Source organism: Uloborus diversus, chromosome 1 (assembly GCF_026930045.1).
Source record: "Uloborus diversus isolate 005 chromosome 1, Udiv.v.3.1, whole genome shotgun sequence".
NCBI lineage: Eukaryota > Metazoa > Arthropoda > Arachnida > Araneae > Uloboridae > Uloborus > Uloborus diversus.
This window is the reverse complement of record NC_072731.1, coordinates 109193664-109215951: the sequence shown is the minus strand read 5'-3', so window position 1 is coordinate 109215951 and position 22288 is coordinate 109193664. Positions and strand designations below refer to the sequence as shown.

Sequence of the window (22288 nt, the reverse complement as noted above, 5' to 3'; positions counted from 1 at the left end):
ATGGCCTAATATCTTCAGGAGATAAGTTCTGAAAGGTATCCCTTGAAGTGCCTGGTTTATAAGAAGGTCCTGGTGTAGCAAGAAGTCCAGTTTCGCATGTCCTAGGTTGATCAGGATCAACTGGGTCGGGAAGTGGGGATATCTCTAGGCTAGATACTGAAGGAGCAGAGGTCACTTCCATGACTCGTTCAGTGCGATCAGTTACATAACTAGGCATGAAATTTGCCTCAGTGTATATATCTGGATTAAGTGGAGAAATGCCAGCTCTTCTGAACCCGCTCTAGATGTTTGTTGGGGTTATAGCACTCGAAAGAGCTGCAGCCGCAATTCCAGGGATATCATAAATGTCCATTCTTTTCCCTTTATTGTTTGTCATACATGCATCACATGCAATGTTGACATACTTCTATAATGGACCATATACACTCAGATCAAATGGCTATAACTAGTGGCTACAGTGTGGAGGGAACGAGAGGACTGTTACCACATTATCCTTGAAGTAGTCAAGTGCAGTCACAGAAAGGTGTGAATTGTGCAACAACAGAGTTGGTCTTTCTTTTGTATTCCTGCTGTGAAAAACGAAGTGTTTAGCAAATTTGATAAAATTTCTTTCCACCATCCAGCTTGAGGTATTACTATCCCCGTCACTATTTTCTGGCCTACTGAAGACAAAACGGTCATAATATTTGATTCTTGGAAAAACAAAGAAAGGCAGAATGGAACAACCACCCGTTCTGACTTTTGAACGGTAGTAATACCAGTCTCATCCATATTCCATATGTCCTGGGCGTTAAATGAATGTTGGTTCACTACAGATTGTAGGAAGTTGAAAAACCTTTGAACATAATATGGGTTGAAACTGGCCATTTGAGCCAAACTCGTGGCCTCAAGAGTATGTATTGACAGTTGTGGGTGATGTTTTAGGAAGAAAGAAAACCAATCAAGACCTGCTAATTCTTTCGAGTCCCAACTACTTGAGCAATGCCATTAGCAACTGCAAATTGATATGCCAACTTTCTGACCTCTTTGGCTCAAGCCAAAGTATATGTCACTTGCCTTTTACAATGTACTCACTCAAAGCAAACTCTTGCTCAGGAATGAACACCTGCTGCCCTATTTCACATCATCCAATGCCGTCTGGTACCCTTTGAGTAGCATTCCTATTTTCTTTTGCATTCCCACTGTACCGTGCGAGACTTCTAACAGAGTTCTGGAATTCATCAGCTACTTCTTTCTAACTTCTTTTTTCAATTGTGTGTGCTTCAACAGCTCTCTTTCTATCATCTGCTGTCACTGTAGCCCTCTCAGTTTTCCGTTTATAGGTCCTCATGATCTGAACAAAAAATATTTACATTATCATAGATAAGTAAGGCAGAAAAAGTGAGCTTACAGTAACTGTTTGTTACATAATAATAACTAGGTAACCGTTTTTTCGTAATCGAGAGAAAATTTGTTTAGTACTTAAATTATGCCCTTTTTTAAAACACTAAGTTTGGCAAATTCACGTAAAAGTACCTTGAATTTGACGCCTCAAGCATTAATATCCATTCAGCCATTATTGAAGAAATTGCCTTCCGTATTTATATAAACAGATAAAAATATTAATAATTTATTATTATGAAGTACCCTATACTTAACTAAAATTATGTTGGCATGAGTTTTAGCTTACCTTAACTTATCCGTTATTGCGGGGTTAGTTGACATACCCAGTCAGCTTAAGTCAAATTGCCCCTGAGTACGTATGCCAACTAAACCCAACACAGCAAGTAAAATAAACATGGCGACCAAAACAAATGTTCATCAACAACAGCAGAAATATACTTATAATCTCTTAGCTAAATGTCCAAAGATACTAAGAACTTGTGAATGTTACCTCTGTGAATACGCTACTGTACAAAACAACAAATACTGAATAATCAAAATTTTACTTACTGATACGAAAATCACATTTTCAATCCTTCCACTCAAAGCAATGACTGGATCCAGTTGCCATTCTCATACAAGATAGACGTATCAACGATGATCACTTGACAGGCTCTGAGGCGCTCTGAAGCAAAGGTGGAGTTTTTTTTAATCTCAATGCCAACTAACCCCGATCTCCCCTACTTATTAAGTGTATTTATATATTAACATGTGAATGTTTAATATGGTTGAACATTTGTTATATTTATATATATACTTGACCTATGCCACACAATACTATTTAATCTGCTTAGATCTATATTAATTATTGTAGTTTTCAGGAATGCAGAGAGAAAATGCCCGGGAAGGAATTCTAAACAAAGCAAAGAAAAATGGTGTTGTCATTTATCCAGCAAGTAAAAAACTAAGAGATTGGTTGATTTCTCGACAGCGATACTGGGGAACGCCTTTACCTATTATAAATTGTCCTCGTTGCAAGGTTTGTCATTTAATATTTTTTTTATTATCTTGAAATTATGAGCAACTGGTTGTAAAAGCAATATGTTACATTTTGAAAAATGTTTCATTTATTCTCTTGTACATAGTTCTCTAATTGTTATAATTTGCAAAATGTTTACTGGCAAATTCACTCTCTGTTCCTTTCTGTTGTGCACTTTTTTTGAAATATAGAAAGATTTATTTTCAAAACTATTTTTTGGCATTCTCTTTCCCTTTATTTAAAAGGTAATCAACAGACTTTTTTTTAGAAATATCGAATTAAACCCAGCTATATATAAGTTATAGAATTTGTTCAATAACTTCATAATTCTTCAGGTGTAATACTTTTTCACTAAAGATGTTGTGCTTTGAAATAAACTTTTCTTTTAATTTTTAATGAAAGGTTTATTTGATTGATTTAATATCAGTGATTTATTGACATTCTGCTTTGGAATATTTTTTGATAGTCAGTAGCTGTTCCGAAAGAAGACTTGCCCGTTCTTCTGCCTAAATTAGAGGACTTCAGTGGGAAAGGCTTTTCCTTAAAAGCAGCACTTGATTGGGCAAACGTTAGCTGTCCTAAGTATGTAAATGTAAAAATTTAAAAGCTTTTTTAAAATTATTATTTAGGTTTTTTATGCTTATTATTATTTTTAAAATTCAACTATACTTCATTTTCAAAGTTTAAGCATTCTGTAGTACTTAATGTAATCATTTCTACTGCATTATTTTTATCTAAAGTAAAATAATTGTTTGTTTAAAATAGGTTATTGTCACTTACTCCGTATCTGCTCAAACTTACTAACTCATTGCAGAAATTGGAATTTGAACAGCCACCCCCCTCCCTTTCCAAAAACCTTATCTTCTACAGCTCACACTATTCTAAGCAGATGGCTAAATTTATAGTATTTGCAAGTCAAAGTTTGCTTTTTTTTTTTTTTTTGTTATTTTATTTTTCTTGTTTATAGTTTTTTTAGGTTATGGATAAATGAAATTGTGAATGAAAGTATCTCTAATAATTTTAAGTTGTTGGAAACATACCTTTAAAAATTATGAAATCATAGCAACAATTTAAAAGTTAATTTGTTTTTAGTTACTTTTTTGGTTTACAAAAAAAAAAAAAAAAAAAACAGTGGCTATTGGAAACAAAATGAGTAGTAACTACTAAATTTTTGCTTCTACTCACTATTGGCAACCAACCAGAAAAATTTCTCTATCTTGATCTTTACCGTGGGACAAAAAATATTTTTTTGAACTGTTGACAAAATATCAATAATAAAATCGCTAAATCTGCACATACAAAAAAAAAAAAACATCTTATATGTAACATAAAATATTACTTCTCAATTTTTTAAGGAAATATACTGAGTATTTTTTATTTGAAAATATCTCTAACTATCTTTTAATTTCACTTCAAAGCTTACAGGTGTGATTTTGCCCCACTTGCTCCCAACCTCCAAGTGAACTAAATACTCATACCTGTTTAGAGACGTTAATTTTATGTACACAGTTAAAAAACAAGACTTTTCAGCACATTTCCCTAAAGCCAAGTTCATGTAAACTTTGTAGATAATCGTGTATTTTGTAAGTTTGACAAATCATGTGACAAGTAGTGTACTGTTTGCCTACTTATAAAAGAAGGCTTTAAAGCAGGTACTGGCTCCAAGTCTTCAGTCAATGTAAACAACCCTCAGAAACATTTGAAATACTCATCAAAACATTTTAATTAGTTTCATAACCCTTGATTTAGAATTTTTAAAATGATGGCATCTGAACTTTTTTATTTAATGTCTTGGTCTATGTAAAAAGGTTTTTTTCTAATGAAAACTGTTTCACAGATGTGGTGGACCAGCCTTTCGGGAACTGGATACAATGGACACATTTGTCGACAGTTCTTGGTATTTCCTTCGCTTTTTAGATGTAAAAAATGAATCTGAACCATTTAGTTTTGAAAAAATATCTTCAGATATGCCTGTTGATTTATATATTGGTGGAAAAGAACATGGTAAGTAATACACATGTCTAAAACGTATGTATTGAACCTATTATCCTTCTTAATGAATTCATTTGATAATTATTTACAAGTTAATTCCTTAACCAAATGTTTATTTACTATGTTTATTGTTTGCGTAATAGAGGGGATTTTTTTGAAGGTTTTATTTCTATGCCATTAATGTGTACTGCCTTCAATTAAATTATTTTTTATAGGAATAATTAAGATTAGACACAAGAAATTAATTCAGAAAAGGTTACATACCCCCCCCCCCCTTGAATTAAAACAGTAAAGTACGACAGTAAGGTTAGAACATTTTATGTAGTTAACCTACTGTCAGGTGTTTTATTTTTTTAATAACTGTGATCTTAGGTTAAATAAAAAGCAATTAGCAGCATGGTAACACATGCTTGAATGTAGTGAAAAATTTTTTTTTTTTTGCCTTCCAGAGCTTAATTAAGCCCTCTAAAAAAAGTTTAACTTGTTTTAAAGAAATACTATAATTTTTTCGAAGAATTGTTGCAAAATTCTGCTGGATGCTTATCTGTGAGGAACATACTGTAACAGATCCGGCGAGACTTCCAACTTTCTTGAAAGGACGACACAGTTCTTGATAAAAACACAGAAGCTTTATTTACACTATGTACAGGAGAAATCGTTAACAACTGCTAAATTAATCATCAGCAATTAAACAAATATCACTCAATACCGTAAACTCAACGGTTACACACGTATTTACTTCCAAATACGAAAACAACACAGCGAAATGCCTCGCAATAAACAGAGCAAATACGTTCTCAGTTCGAATTCTCAATCGAAACTGAACTTTTTATCACGCGGGACGCTTTTATAAACATCGAAAGAAATCTCTCAAATATTCCACAAGATTCCAAACGCTTCTGGAAAATAGTAGACCGTTATCAAATTTTATCAATGAACAAAAAAAGAAATAGGGGGATCGTATACTTTAACTGAATGTATAGGGGTTGTATATTCATTACGGGAAACTATTTACAGGTTACATTACTACAATAATTACTATTTACAGAATTTGTAACATTGCCCCCTTCCTAAGGACTGCACGTCCCGGGCAGTACAATCCCCAGAAAGGGTGCCAAACTTCTATCACAAGTTCACAAATACACACATTAAATAATAACCAATAATGCATAGGAAACACAATAATAACAAGAAATAATACTAAACATTAATAGCAAAAAAATTATCTACAACTTTTATGTTATCAACCATGGTTGTTTACGTAAATACTCATGAGCAATGGCCATAGTATGTGGCTAACCGATCATAATGTACAACCCTAGGTTTTGCATTAGGTGGTTTTTGGATCTTCACTACGACGTCATTCAGTCGGTTAAGGACTTTATAGGGTCCATTTCAATGTGACTGCAATTTGGGTGAAAGACCTTTCCGTCGGATGGGATTCCATAACCAAACCTTGTCACCTTCGTTGAATTCATGTCCAGTAGACCTTGTGTCGTATCAGGTCTTCATCTTCTCCGCCGCGATATTGATTCGCTCTCGTGTGAAGTTATGAACGTCTTCCAACCGGGCCTCGAGATCCTGGATGTACTCCTCAGGCGATGAAGGTGCATCCGGAGGACGACCAAAGACGAGATCACAAGGTAGCCGAAGCTCTCGTCCGAAGGGGGGCATATCCGGTATTCTCTTTGACAGCACTGCGGTAGGCCAGTAGGAACAAAGGTAGCTTCTTGTCCCAATCCTGTTGATTTCTGGATACCATAAGCGAGAGATTATTCAGGATTGTGCGGTTAAATCTCTCCACCATGCCGTCCGATTGTGGGTGTAGTGGTGTTGTCCTAGTTTTTTCAATTCCGAAAATTTGACATAGGCCCTTAAACACAGCAGAGATGAAATTCCTCCCTTGATCGGAATGAATCTGCAAAGGTGTTCCATATCTCGAGATCCAATGTTGGACTAGAGTCTCTACTACGGTGGTAGCTTCTTGATCTGGAATGGGATACGCTTCGGGCCATTTGGTGAAGTAGTCGATGGAAACAAGAATGTATTTGTTCCCATCAGCAGTTCTTGGTAGAGGACCCAGGATGTCGATCCCAATTCGTACGAAAGGAGCTCCAACGTTGTACAGATGTAGCTGCCCTCTGCTTCTCTTCTTCGATCCTTTACGAGCAGCACAGGCGTCACAAGAATGGCACCACCTCTCCATGTCATCCTTCGCCTTGCTCCAGAAGAAGCGCTCCCGAACTTTATTCAGGGTTTTCAAGACACCAAAATGTCCTCCAGTCGCACTACTATGTATTTCTTTCAGAACATCTGAAATCCTTGATCGGGGAAGTAGTAACTGCCACCTAGATGTTTTGCCGTCGTAAGATTCCCATTTTCGGTGTAGCACGCCGTTCCGTAAATGGAGTGAGTTCCATAAAGCCCAGTATGTTTTGTTGCAGGACTGAAGATGGAAACGTCCTGCCAGCTAGGTTGCCGACTGTCACTCTCCATGAACTCCAAAACTGGTTTTATGTCGGGGTCTTCAAGTTGATCTTTTCGAACTTGGTTGTCACTCCATGGATCAGGTTCTGATGATGTTGGAGTCACTGTCACCTGATAGGCAGTAGGGCTACTCGTTCCATACTGTTTCTCGATTCGGGAACAATAATTGCAGTTCTCAGGACAGGGTCTCCTTGATAAAGCGTCTGCATTACCGTGAGACAACCCTTTTCGGTGTTTGATCTCCATGTCATATTCCTGGAGTCGCTGTATCCACCTGGCTATCTGGCCTTCTGGATTTTTGAAGTTCAAAAGCCAAGTTAACGAGGCATGATCTCTCCGAAGCAGAAACTTTCGGCCGTAGAGGTACTGATGGAAGTGTTCTACAGCTTTCATTATGACCAGTAACTCCTTTCTGGTGACGCAGTAATTTCACTCCGACTTTGATAAGCATTTGCTCCAGTAAGCGATGACATGTTCATTGCCGCCAATTTCTTGGGATAAAACACCTCCCATGCCCTTGTTGCTCGCATCAGTGTCCAGGATGAAGGATTTTTCAGGCTGAGGATAGGCGTTGATGTTAAAGCCTCCTTCAGTCGTAGAAATGCATCTTCGCATTCTTTGGACCATTCAAACTTTTGCTTGCTCTCCGTCAGCTTATGCAAAGGTCATGCAATGTTGGAAAAACCCTTTACAAACTTCCTGTAGTACGTGCAGAGCCCCAGGAAACTTCGCAGCTGATGGATGTTTTCGGGACGACTCCAACTCTTGACCGTAGATACCTTTTCTGGATCGGTTTGTGCACCTTCAGAAGAGATGATGTGACCAAGGTAGTTCACTTCCCGGCGGAACAAATTACATTTGGACGGGCTTAACTTCAGATTGGCTTCCTTAAGCTTTTGCAGCACCTTCCTAAGAATTGCCAGATGTTCTTCGAAACTGCGTCCCACGATGATGATATCGTCTAAGTAGACCAGACAGGATTCGTAGGAAAGTCCTCTTAACACTGTCTCCATAAGATGCTCGAACGTAGCTGGTGCATTGCAGAGGCCGAAGGGCATCACTTTAAACTGCCATAAGCCTTGTCCAGTTGTAAACGTTATCTTCTCTCGGTCATCAGGGTGTATCTCAACCTGCCAGTAGCCACTCTTCAAGTCCAGGGTAGAAAACCACTTGTGTCCGGAAAGAGTGTCCAAGGTGTCGTCTATCCGTGGAAGAGGGTAACTGTCTTTCTTGGTGATTTCATTCAGCCGTCGGTAATCAACACAAAATCTGGTGGAGCCATCTTTCTTTCGGACCAAGCGATGGGAGAGGCCCAAGGACTGGATGAGGGTTCGATGACATCATTCTCCTGCATCTCTTTCAGGAGGGTCTCAACCTCTTCCTTCTTGGCGAACGGTAGTTGTCTTGGATGCTGTTTAATAGGGGGGTGTTCTCCAGTGTAAATCCTATGCTGCGTTAAATTCGTACGGCCAACATCCTCCGATGTAGATAAAAACAGATGCTTGAAGTCGTCCACCAATTGTTCCGCAGCAGTTCTTTGATCTTTTGATAATGGCGCACTCCTAATTAACTTCGATGTCAAGGACTCAGAAGACACAGTCTCGGGGGAATTGATTCTTCTAATGATGCAGGTTACTGGAGTACAAGTTGCCAACACTTCACCTTTCCGGATATTCCTTGGCCTTTCACTCACGTTGGCGACTCTCACAGGAATTACATCCTTAGAAAGGTCCACAAGCGTAGATGCTACCAGCACTCCTTTTAGGTTATTGCTTAGGTTAGGGTATTCAATGAGTCCAAATCGAAAACTATTGCTTTCTTCAGTGGAGCCAGGTATTAATGATTCTGACCTAGAGGGAATCGATAAATCTGTTTGGACTATTATTTCATGAGCGGATTTTACATCATTTTCAGCGTTGAAGATGGCTATGTATTCTCTCATCGAGTGCAGTTCATTAGTCTTGAAGTCCAGGGTGAAGTCATATTTCTTTAAAAAGTCCAATCCGAGAATGAAGGGGTCCGTGATATCAGCGACGAATGCCGTATGATGGTAGATGGCATTCCCAAACACTATTTCCAAGTCCACTTTACCTTCAATCTCGATTTTGTCACCTGTCACAGTTTGGAGACTTAAGCGTGGCGAGATCCACAGCAGTTTCAATCCAAATTCACGAGCCACATCTGTCCTAATGATCGTCACATTGGCTCCAGTGTCGACAATCAGTCTGCAGGGATTCCTATTTACATGTGCGTAAATGAAAAGTCCATTACTGCCGCTACTAGAAGAGGACATCTGCAGAGCTCTGATGGTGGTGATTTCCTTCCCTCGCGTAGCTTGGCGAGCCGGACAACTCCTTCGCAGGTGCCCTTCTGTTGGGCAATACGAACTGATAGCTCAATTTAAAACCCGAAGTTCAAAGAACTAAAAGCAGGTTTTAAGCTAACAAACCCAACTGAAAATTTGTGGAATGATCTGCTCGGGAAGAAAGGACATACAGACACATATTTAACAATTAAATAAACATTTTATTAAACAATAAATATGTCAAAACATGGAAATAATAACAAGTGTAAATAAAATTCACATTCCCCAACAATTGAATAAAAAATCCCCCAAAATATCAGTAGGAAACATTTCTTAAAAATAGTATCGTTTAAAGTTCCAGTAAAATTTATATGACTAGATTGATATAAGTACAACCTTGAGTCCAATGCCATAAACGGAATAGTTCATACGAACGAGTTAAAAAGTTCATACCAAACAAGCTATTCCTTTCTTAAAAGTTGGCACAACATGTGAGGGCGCGATCCACCAAATTTGGATCCCATATCAAAATGTCCGTGACCATTCCTTGCCACCATGCTGAATTCAGAAAATAAACCTGTCCTCCTGGACAACAGGAACCATCCATCCATCTAACGGACATCCAATCCAGCTCTCGAGCGTGGACCTTCAATGGTCCTGTTTGTTAGGCCTTTTCACAGCAAAAAAAACAACTTGATTTAAACTCTCAATTTTAGAGAGAAAATCCCTCACTTAAAAACTCATCTCAAGGCAACAACTTTAACATGCCCGCATTTCTAGCTGGGCTCAACGACAAAACTTCCTACATCTTTCAAAAAGAATCCACTATACTACGTGGAACTTCGGAGCACACAGCTCCCAGGTACAATCTCAGCACCTCAGAAAAACATTGAACTGCAGTCACAACATATTAAAACAAGAGGTGAAACAATAAGAGAATGATTGATTGAGAGTTCACACTTAAATAGCATTCCCTATCTCCCTACGCGATGGCGTGACGTATATCAAAAAGCATGCATAAATTACATTGAGGAAACAACTCAACACAGTTTACAACTAAATTCTTTAAAATTGTTTCCCACATGCATACAGCAAGAATCTACTCAACATCTCTCCTATGACGTCATATCATCGTGGCGGGTCAACAAACGCATGCTACGCATGCAGGGAATGTTGGCTCTGGGGAACGATTCGAGCGCCGGTAAAATAGCGGGATGACTTTCAAAGTTCGAAAAAAGAAGGAAGTAAGTTCTGGAAACTTTTCTAATCCTTCTAAAAACTTTAGGAATTTCTCCAAGAAAAAAAATAATGGCTCTAGGCCAACAAGTTCCCCCCTCTTGGAGACAATTCATAAAGACACTTAAAAACATTTCGAACAACAATTCTATAAACACATTGAAAACATTACATGAAAACATTGAACGAATTTCTACATTTTAAAATACATGTTTTCACACATGGGGTTCACAGAACACACATTCCAAAATTTTGATTTTTATATTTTTACAAATAGAGACCGGTTAAAATTCCAATCCGGTTACCCTCTCTCATTTTATTTTATTTTATTTATTTATTTTTGTATTCCCCCCATCTAATACTTTAGTGAAAACCTAACATTTTATTTATTTTATTTATTTTTAGAAACCCTTTCTCGTTTCAAACAATATCGCTCATGTTTTCCAGAAACACTTTTTAATTTCAATTTTTCAAAAGAAACTCTTTTAGCTTTACATTTTTCTTTGAACTATAATTTTTAGAAACACATTTTAGTTTCACAATTTTTACAAACTTAAATTTCTAGAAACACACAGTTTCAGATATGAACCATTCCGATACAAATTTAGTTTCCAAGCTTCTTATTAATTTAAATTTCAAGAAACAATTTTAGTTTCCAAGCTTCTTATTAATTTAAATTTCAAGAAACAATTTTAGTTTCCAACCTTTTACTTAATTTTGGTTTCAGTTTCAAAAAGAAACAAACCCCCCCATTATAAAATCAAATTTTCAAAGTACACCTAAATTTCATTTTTTTCCGGAAACAAATTTAGTTTCCAAATTTTTCCTTAAATTTGGTCTCAGAAACACTTAGTTTCAAACCCCCTGAAACACACAGTTTCAAATCTTTTCTTTAATTTTTGGTTTCAGAAACACTTAGTTTCAAACCCCTTGAAACACACAGTTTCAAACTTTTCATACTTTGAAATATCTTCACAAATTTTAATTTTTTTTTTTTTTTTTTTGGAAACTAATCTTAATTTAAATTTTTCCATTATATAGGGTTCTGAAACAATTCCAGTTTCTCACAGAAACAAATCCAGATTCAGACCCTTAAAAACACAGTTTCTATTACAACAATTTAAATCCTAGAAACAATTTTCATTTCAAAAATTCTTATATTTTTAGGAACAAGGTTCAGTTTTAAATTCACTATTTAAATTTCAGAAACACTAAGTTTCAAAGCTTCAGAAACAAATTCAGTTTCTCTTAATTTATATTTCCGGAAACAATTTTAGTTTCAAATCCAAAGAAACACGTGTATTTAAACTTTCATAATTTCAGAACTTCCAGGAACACATTTCAGTTCCATTTCATTAATTAGATTTCTTTTCAGAAACAATTGATAGTTTCAATTTAGGAAGACTAAAAAAATGCAAGACAGCCCCAAACTTATTTTTAAAGAAAGGCTTCCTGCCAGGAAATAAATCCAAAGTCATTCCCCCCGTCTCCAAAACATTCTCCTATAGGAGCTTTTCATGTTTTGAGAAACAATTTCTTATATTTACAGCCAAAAATAGCTAAAACTAATATGCTATTATAACACATGGCAAAAATCTAATTTAGAAATTCTTAGTTTCAAATTCAATGATTATATTTCAAAAAAATTCAAATTCTATTTGGGAAGACCAAAAACTGCAAGTCAGCCAAAAATACATCCTCAAACAAAAGCTGCCTGCCAGGAACTTAATCCAAACAAAGTAATTCCCCCCGTCTCCAAAACATTCCCCAATGGGGGCTTTTTATGTTTTGAGAGACAAATTCTTATATTTACAGCCGACAAATAGCCAAACATTATATGCTATTAAAAATTCACGGCATCACCCCAATTGATGAAAAACTTTTACTTATATTTACAGCCGATAAATAGCCAAACATAATATGCTATTAAAAACTTACGGCTAAATATCAATTGGAAAAAATTCTTATATATATTTTTTTAAATTTCTAAAAGATTTACAATTCAAGTGTTTACCATTCCCTTTCAACCTGGCGCCGAACTTTTAAAATTGCCATCTTATATTTTTAGTGGGGAAAAATATTTACACAATACAGCTAAACTGGTCAAAAACTACAGGGGGATCAACATATGTAATTAAATTTGCTCCATGTTTCATATTGAGAGCCTATATTTTATCAAGGGTAACATTTAAAAAATCCCTTTCTAAAAAAACATTCAAATCTCATATGACCAGTAGCACCATTTCCAATGACCTTTAAGATTCCATTCACCCAAGCAGACCAAACCACGCTCTGCTACCACTTGTTGGGCAATTCGAACTGATAGCTCAATTTAAAACCTGAAGTTCAAAGAACTAAAAGCAGGTTTTAAGCTAACAAACCCAACTGAAAATTTGTGGAATGATCTGCTCGGGAAGAAAGGACATACAGACACATATTTAACAATTAAATAAACATTTTATTAAACAATAAATATGTCAAAACATGGAAATAATAACAAGTGTAAATAAAATTCACATTCCCCAACAATTGAATAAAAAATCCCCCAAAATATCAGTAGGAAACATTTCTTAAAAATAGTATCGTTTAAAGTTCCAGTAAAATTTATATGACTAGATTGATATAAGTACAACCTTGAGTCCAATGCCATAAACGGAATAGTTCATACGAACGAGTTAAAAAGTTCATACCAAACAAGCTATTCCTTTCTTAAAAGTTGGCACAACATGTGAGGGCGCGATCCACCAAATTTGGATCCCATATCAAAATGTCCGTGACCATTCCTTGCCACCATGCTGAATTCAGAAAATAAACCTGTCCTCCTGGACAACAGGAACCATCCATCCATCTAACGGACATCCAATCCAGCTCTCGAGCGTGGACCTTCAATGGTCCTGTTTGTTAGGCCTTTTCACAGCAAAAAAAACAACTTGATTTAAACTCTCAATTTTAGAGAGAAAATCCCTCACTTAAAAACTCATCTCAAGGCAACAACTGGAACATGCCCGCATTTCTAGCTGGGCTCAACGACAAAACTTCCTACATCTTTCAAAAAGAATCCACTATACTACGTGGAACTTCGGAGCACACAGCTCCCAGGTACAATCTCAGCACCTCAGAAAAACATTGAACTGCAGTCACAACATATTAAAACAAGAGGTGAAACAATAAGAGAATGATTGATTGAGAGTTCACACTTAAATAGCATTCCCTATCTCCCTACGCGATGGCGTGACGTATATCAAAAAGCATGCATAAATTACATTGAGGAAACAACTCAACACAGTTTACAACTAAATTCTTTAAAATTGTTTCCCACATGCATACAGCAAGAATCTACTCAACATCTCTCCTATGACGTCATATCATCGTGGCGGGTCAACAAACGCATGCTACGCATGCAGGGAATGTTGGCTCTGGGGAACGATTCGAGCGCCGGTAAAATAGCGGGATGACTTTCAAAGTTCGAAAAAAGAAGGAAGTAAGTTCTGGAAACTTTTCTAATCCTTCTAAAAACTTTAGGAATTTCTCCAAGAAAAAAAATAATGGCTCTAGGCCAACACCTTCACTACCGCATTTTCAGCACTTCTGCTCTTGTTTCTTTTGAGCTGTTATGCTGTTCAGATGTCTTGCCAAGTCACCGAGTTGTCTCTCAAGTTCAGCGAGGTGGGACGACCTGGAATCAGACTCGTCAGCTTCCTGCATCCGGATTAGATGGGATCCACACGGGTTGCCTCGTATCTCATCGCATATACCAAAGCGGATTTCAGGTTGTTTACATTCGCCATCCGGAATACCTTCTGGATCTCAGGATTCCGAACTCCATCAATGAAGTAATTGAGTGCCAGGTTGTCTCGAACATCCTCAGGACAGTCGCAAAAAGCAAGATGAGACAGTCTCTCGATGTCCGCCGCAAGTTCTTGCAGGGTTTCCCCGGTTTTCTGGAAACGGGACTTCAACTGGAGTCGGCTGAAATCTTTCTGGCACTTCTCACCGAAGCGAAGCTCCAACGCAGATGTGAGGGCGGCGAAATCCAGGCGCTGGCCGTCCGGAAGGGTCTGAAGAATGTCCGCTGCGTCACCTCTCAGGGATGCTGTAAGATCGCAGGCCTTGGTAGCAGAGTCCCATCCGTTTGCTTCCGCTACTATCATGAATTGAGTTTTGTAAATCTGCCACGAAGTTTTCCCATCGAATGTGGCAAGTTTAATGGACGGTCGAGCAACCGATGTGGGAGCGCCAAACTGTACAGAGCTGCTTTCCGCGGTCGCCAATCTCCTTTCCATGTCCTTAATTATTTCTTCCTTAAATGAAGTAAATTTCTTGTCTTCTTCTTCCAACTTATTCTCCACATTGGCGATGCGCTCTTCCACAGTATCAAATTTTTCTTCCAGAGCATCGACTTTATCTGCCACGGTGGTTAGTTGATTCTCCATCATGGTTTTCATCGACGTTAAGTCACTTTTCATTTCATCTTGACTTGTAGTAATTTTAGTAGTTAAATCACTATTTAACTGTTCTTGGTTAGTCGCTAATTCATTTTTTAATTGTTCTTGATTTGCAGTAAAACTTGCAGTCAAATCACTTTTTAATTGGTCTTGATTAGCCGCCATATCACTCTTCACAGAGGTGATTGCATCAAGTAGTTGTTTTAATTGTTCATCCATTGCGCGAGTAATCACCATAAAAATAAATTCCAAATTTAAAAAAAGTCTTTATGAAAAAAATGTCCAAAGTCACACTTACTCCAAGAAAGTCCTGAAGTAGCCCCACGTTGGGCGCCAATTGTAACGTATCCGGCGAGACTTCCAACTTTCTTGAAAGGACGACACAGTTCTTGATAAAAACACATTAGCTTAATTTACACTATGTACAGGAGAAATCGTTAACACCTGCTAAATTAATCATCAGCAATTAAACAAATATCACTCAACACCGTAAACTCAACGGTTACACACGTATTTACTTCCAAATATGAAAACAACACAGCGAAATGCCTCGCAATAAACAGAGCAAATACGCTCTCAGTTCGAATTCTCAATCGAAACTAACTTTTTATCATGCGGGACGCTTTTATAAACATCGAAAGAATTCTCTCAAATATTCCACAAGATTCCAAACGCTTCTGGAAAATAGTAGACCGTTATCAAATTTTATCAATGAACAAAAAAAAGAAATAGGGGGTCGTATACTTTAGCCGAGTGTATAGGGGTTGTATATTCATTACGGGAAACTATTTACAGGTTACGTTACTACAATAATCACTATTTACAGAATTTGTAACAATACTATACTATTTTTAGATTTATGTACAGTCGGACCCCAGTTTAAGAAACCTCTATTTAAGGAATTTCGCGATTCAGTGAACTTTTCGTTTTCCCCGACTAAAATGAAGGCAAAACCCCCTATTTACCAAATAATGAACCCGAAATTAACAAATTATTTTAACAGCCAAGAAAAAATTTTTTTTTTGTTAATTTGAGTTAGGAAGTATTGGATTGTTTTCCAAATGAAACATCCATCTTGTCCGAAGCAGAAAATGATTTTTCTTGGAATCGGCCAGTTTTAACGGGCGAGGGGGCAATTAATGACTAGCAATGTTGATGTAGAAAGTGATTATGAAACTCCCATTAAAACTTACTTTTTCAAATGCTTTACATGGCCTGGAAACTAAAATACATCTCATGCAATAGGCTGTAAGTGACGCATCTCTCCATAAAGTTGAAAGAGAATTATTTCAAGTCAAATATCAGGGAAATTGTCAAACATCTACTACTTAGCACTTTAAAATTTCAAATTAACTAGTATGTAATAAGTCAGGGAATGCTGAATAAAAAGTGTGCACTTTCTAGTCATGGATATTTTTGTGCAGTTGCTTATTGGGGCTTTTAGCTAACGACCAAACGGCACGACCTTGAGGGTCACGGATTTGGACAAAATTCTAGCTATAGGTCCATTCCCACTAGATATGTGGGCAGGTAAAGCGGTTTGACTGCATAGACCCTAGTTTCACTGCAACGAGGGTCCAAATTTGCTAGTTTGGCCCCAGAAATGCTATGGCGTTTCCATTGGAATTTCAGAATTCGACACTAGGTTCGATCTCCCAACACATTTGGCATCTTTTGTTAGTAAATTGAATATGAGGGAGAACACAGATTTATTTATGGGCATAATCTAAGTAATTTGAAAAGTCGAAACGATCTTGAATTTTTGTACTTTAGTGTGCCATGTGCAATAAATCAGAGCTTTTTCTCTTCTGCCATTTTTTGCTTATCAATGTGGGATACCTTTGATAGCAGACGATAAATATCCAGTTCAAGTAATTGTTTTTATTAGCATACGATAAATACTTTTTACTAGCAGACGATTAATATAAAACGAAATTAATTAGTTCCATTTGCAAACGATAAATATCCTGTAAATATGTTATTTTGGTATTCAAGTTAGTGAAATTAAAAGTAGTTGCCAATTTGAATTTGAGAACCGTTTATTAAAAATTAGTATTCAAAGTAATTAATTTAAAGTTAAGCATGCAAACGGCTCATACTGCAGTACAATAGTAGAAAAAGCGATAAAAATGGTAATTTTAATGGTAACTCCGTTGCATTTATGGGTCAAAATTATCAACTTTGGACCCTGTTGCAGCCGAACTAGAGCCAGTGCAGTCAAACCGCTTTACCTGGGCTCATACCTAGTGGGAATTGACCTTTATTTAGGATTTTGTCCAAATCCGTGACCCTCAAGGTCGTGCCGTTTGGTCGTAAGGTAAGTGCTTATTTTTTTCTCACCACGATATTACAAATAGCCCCAATTTAACATATAAAAGTTTTGGTCCTGATTAATTCGTTATCGGGGTCCGACTGTATTAGCTTATTTCTTTTAACATGTCTTTAGCTCAGTGTTTCTGAACTTTTTTAATCTACTTTTTCTAAAAAAAAAGACCAAAAAGATAGTGTCTAGAGTGATGAGTGTGAAGAAAAATATCACCTGATTAAAAGCTGAACAACACTGACTAACAGCTTGTGCTTCCACAGTATCATCAACTCTTAGCAGAAAAGGGCTGAAATTTTAGTCTTGTAATTCTTTTCAGTTTTAACTCTTCAAAAAGATTTAAGTTTTAAAAATTACTTGTTTTGTTCTGTCCACTATCAACTGTGTTTCGGATAAAAACTTTAACAAAGAAACTGACTTTGGTCCCCTAAATGGCACAGCTTTTACCTCTTGTCAAGGGTAACCATAGATTACAGTGAACTCACTCTAATTTGAGCGCTAAGTGCTCATGCTTGTTTCAAGTGCCCCCTTTTCACTTCATACTTCAATCTGAACACTCATGGGACCGAACAAAAGTGTTCAGATTATGGGGATGAAGTGAAAATGCATGTGCATATGTATTCTATTGCATTAATGCAGGGGTTCCATAACTTTTTTGAATCACGGCACCCTTTGAAGAGTTAGCATTTTCTCCCAACACCCTAGCGTATCTCTGTTACATTAGATACATTGATACCATGGACATTTTACGGCACCTGCTTTGAAAACTTTGGTGTACATGGAATATGCTCAGTACTTTGCCAAGTGAACTATACCGGTTATTGAGATGGAGGTTCTGAGTTTTGAATTGGCAGCTAGTGCAATGTCCAATTAAACTTAGTAGGACTTATTATCTTGCATTTTTTTCTTTTTTAATTTCAAAAGTTTTACCTAACATTCAACTATAAAGTATTATAATGCAGATATTGATACAATACCTGTTGATAAAAAAAGTAATTTAAATTTGTTTTTGCATTGTGTATTCTCATGCAAGGCACAGGTTATCATCAAATTGTTTAAGCAAAAAGGTTTCCATGTGATTCTCAGCTGCATATTACTTGTAATTGATCATACTTTAAAGATCTTGAATATTACTTTTCACAATGGTTGGATTCTTGAAATACGCAGTTCAGTAGCAGAAACTTTAGCTCATATTGCTCAGCTGAATAATTTTATGTAATGCAGTAAAATCCACAAAAACAATGTTTTTTTTCTTTTCTTTCTTCATCTTCTTATGCTCTTCAATCATTCTGATAAAATTGTGAAGGTATTTCAAGTTTTCCTATTTGATTCATAAGAATTCCCAAGTGCAGATTGTGAACATGTTCAGTGTATAGAGAGGTAATAATTGAAGGGGGTAAAAAATAGTGTTCATAATACTAGGGTGTTCAGAGTATATAGAGGCCAGCGTGGGGTCTCGCCGGGGCCATCGAAATGTGTTCGGAATTCAGGGTATTCACATTAGAGAGTGTTCAAATAGAGAGAGTCCACTGTACATCAAATTCAATGCAGAAATTAGAATAGGTAACATTGATAGGTTTTTAAGATCTAGTTTTGTTTTTAACAACTAGGAAGGAAATTTCTTTTGTCAGATTTTTGCATATCTTCTGAAGCATGGGCGCCCATATGCAAAGTTGCAAGGGGGGACTCAAATATTTTCCCTGTGGTTTAGCAGGATAATTTCCCCATTGAAACTGATTTCAGGTAGGATTAGCGTCATTAAAATTTGACATTTCTAATAACTTATTCATTAATGACTGGAGAAGAAATATTTTTACATTTTTGCAGTGAAAAAAGTTCTAAAAGCAAGGAAGTTCTAATTTCAAAGGGGGGGCTCGAGCCCCCCCCCTTGCCCCCTATATGGGCGCCCTTGTTCTGAAGCATTTCCTAAAATACAAATGTGATGACCAGGGTTTGTCGATATATATCATGATATATATCACGTTATATATCCAATATTTATTTTGAAAATATCATGATATTTTGATACTTTTGATATTTATTTTTTCTACCTACAATATTTTCAATGTAAAAATTATTTTAATCATAGTATTGTTCATTTATTATTAAAAATAACCAAAAAGTTATTTACTATATTTTTATGATGTATTAATACATCATTAATGTTAACAAAGTAATATTATACTCCTTTTTTACTTGGATTTTTATATTCATAAAATTATGAGTAATGTAAAAATTTTGATTCACATTAAAAGTGCCTAATTAAATATTAAGCATTGGTCAGATCTAAAGAAAATATGTTATGACTGTGCGCCGACTGATGCATATGTTTTATTTCTGAATCATATAATTGCAAAGGTAGCTAACAGAAGAAAAATGAGTAAAACAGCTAATGTTAAATTAACTCCATTAAAATTGATTAAAATGTAAAATGAAGTATTAGATGTAAATAATAAAAGAAACCCGAATTTTATGTCCATATATTGTAATGATACAAAAAAATAAAGTGATTTGAGGATGCATTTACTATTTTGAAGGCTAGTTTGTGCTGATTGAAAATATCCGATATAAATCAAAATATCCGATATTTTAAAAAAATATCATGATATTTTCGAACCCTGGTGATGACCAGCTACTGGCTTTGGACCCAGCTGGAGTGGTCCTAGTCAATTTATTATGCCCCAATGAAGATCAATGACCCTCTTAAAGATATCTAATTCCTTGCTCATTACAACTTCATCTGTTAAGCTGTCCCAAGTACCCTCAGCCATACTAGAGTAGTAATTTTTCCTCATTTTCTGGTAAGACTGGGATTTGAATAGCTTAAAACAATGATTCTCATCCTGCTTTTCGTGCCAAAATTTAACCTATTAACATCGTTCATTGTGATAAATTTAAACCAGTGAATCATGTCTCCTCTGACTCTCCTTTGTTCCGAGCTATACATATTAAGCCTTTGTTCCATTTTACTTAGTTGTTTCATTACATGTTTGCTTCACTTAAGCCTTTGTTTTAAAATATATATATATATATACTAGCAGTACCCGCACAGCGATGCCAGTGCTAAAAATTAAATGGAAGTCCGTTGAATAAAAAAAATTGACGCGCTCTCCCCCTCTGATGTGAAATGATCGTTTTTCTTTGTATAAAATGCGTACACACCTTTTCAAAAAAAAAAAAACTATTTAAGTTTCTTTGGAATTTAAAACTTTTCGTCAAATCATTAAATTAGATTTACAGTTGCTTTAAAACTCTATTTGGCGAGTGAAGCGGTTTTTACTGCAATTTAAAATATTTCGCCAAATAAACAAAAAAAGACATGAAATAATATCTTTCAAATGTAAAAATAACTCCGCAACTCTATTGTTTATCACCAAACTTGCCCAGCAATCACGCTATCATAATCCATTCGTCTAATGAAAAAAGAAAACATCCTGTGGAACATTCAAAAATCATCATCAGAAAAAAAGAAGAAAATGTCGTACATTTCATTCGGATAAAAACAAATAAAAAGTTTATTTTCTTTCAAAACAAATCGCCAAAACAATGAATTCTTTAACAGTTGCCTTAAAACAATAATCCTAAACTGAAACCCCCTGCTCAGCGCCTAACATGTCAAGCGACCACGCTACCGGAACCCAACCCTTTTGTGAGTGAAGCGGATGTTTTTTCTTTGGCAATAATAAATTTTTCGCCAAACAAACAAAAATGTATAAAATCACAATAACAGTAGCTTTCAAATCATTATATATTAAGAGCTGCCTTGCCCGGCTTTGCCCAGTCTACCTTGAGAACAAAAATTGTGTCAATTGACATATATTCAACTATTAAAAGAATAACTTAATAACAAAAAATAACTTAAATAAAAGAAAAAAAAAACACCATGCAAAATTACCCTTGCAAACAATGATGACAGATATTAAAATACTTTTAAGAAATTAAAATGCAAAAGATGGATTTTAAAAGTGTAACCATGGAAACATGGAATAAAATAAGTTTAAGAAATAAGGGAATAAACAATGGATCCAAAAAGCGTAACCATGGAAACGCGAAAATAAAATGGTTGACAACCTGAATCAAAATGACATATTTCAAAATTTATTTAAAAACACTTGTAACTTTTTTTCCTTTGAAGATAGAAGCTAATTTTGTCGACCGTGGGTCAAAAGAGATCTGGAGTAAAAAATCTAACTTTTTCCAATACTGTTAAAAAGAAAACTGTGGGACAATTCCCTCACTTTTTATTGATAGATTTAATGAAGAAAGTAGTACCAAAATTTCAGCTAAGCCTAAAAAAGTTCGAGATAAAAAAGCACATTACTCCCGCCGTAATTAAGTTAGAGCATTGAAATAAATTGTTTAGAACGAAGAAAATTCTACCCTTTTTAACGATATATAGTATTAATATGTGCAAGTAGTTTTTCACCCCTTTAATAGCCAATAATAGGCAATTTACGTGAAATTTGGGCCTAAATTGGAATTAAAAAAAAACTATTTATCGGATTTTTTCGAATTATAGCCTATGTTACTCAGTGAGAAGGCACCTTTCATATAGTGAAAGAATTTTTCAAATAGGTGCAGTGGTTCCAGAAATTACCTCGAACATATAAACACACAAAAATCCGCTCTCTCTCTTTATAATGTTAGTAAAGATATGCAATCAATTTGCGATAACTTGAAGTCCGATAACTTGAATATTACTATAACTCGAAGTATTTAGCAAGTCCCGATCCCTTTGTCTTTAATTCCATGCTAATTATTTTCTATATCTCAAAGTTAACTTCCTTTAACACGAAGTTCTTTCAAAGATGACTCGAAATTTATTTCGAAAGAATGGAAAAAAAAGAGGAAGAAAAAACAAGTGACTATGAGAGAAAAAGTCATTCACCTTCACTTGGAATGCCTGCACATTAGACCTCTAAATCAAGGAGAACACCTGTTGAGCCAATGTGTGATAAAGGAGTTAAACGTGCGGGAACGAGTATAGCTTGTTTTCTTTTGTTGTGTACTGTACTGTTTACACTTAGACATGTTTGCTGGCCTACGAATCTGCTTTTAATTTGTCAAGTTGTCAACTCAACTGATTGTACCTTTATTCA

At 35.9% G+C, this 22288-nt stretch overlaps 1 protein-coding gene across 1 annotated transcript in view; it reads left to right on the top strand.

The window, feature by feature from the left end:
• Positions 1-22288, top strand: part of LOC129231264 (probable leucine--tRNA ligase, mitochondrial) — a 77653-nt gene that overhangs the window by 38449 nt on the left and 16916 nt on the right. Inside the window, exons 10-12 of the mRNA XM_054865548.1 lie at positions 2237-2401; positions 2868-2983; positions 4239-4405. Of these exons, the coding sequence (XP_054721523.1) occupies positions 2237-2401; positions 2868-2983; positions 4239-4405 (448 nt within the window). The remainder of the gene's footprint in view (positions 1-2236; positions 2402-2867; positions 2984-4238; positions 4406-22288) is intronic.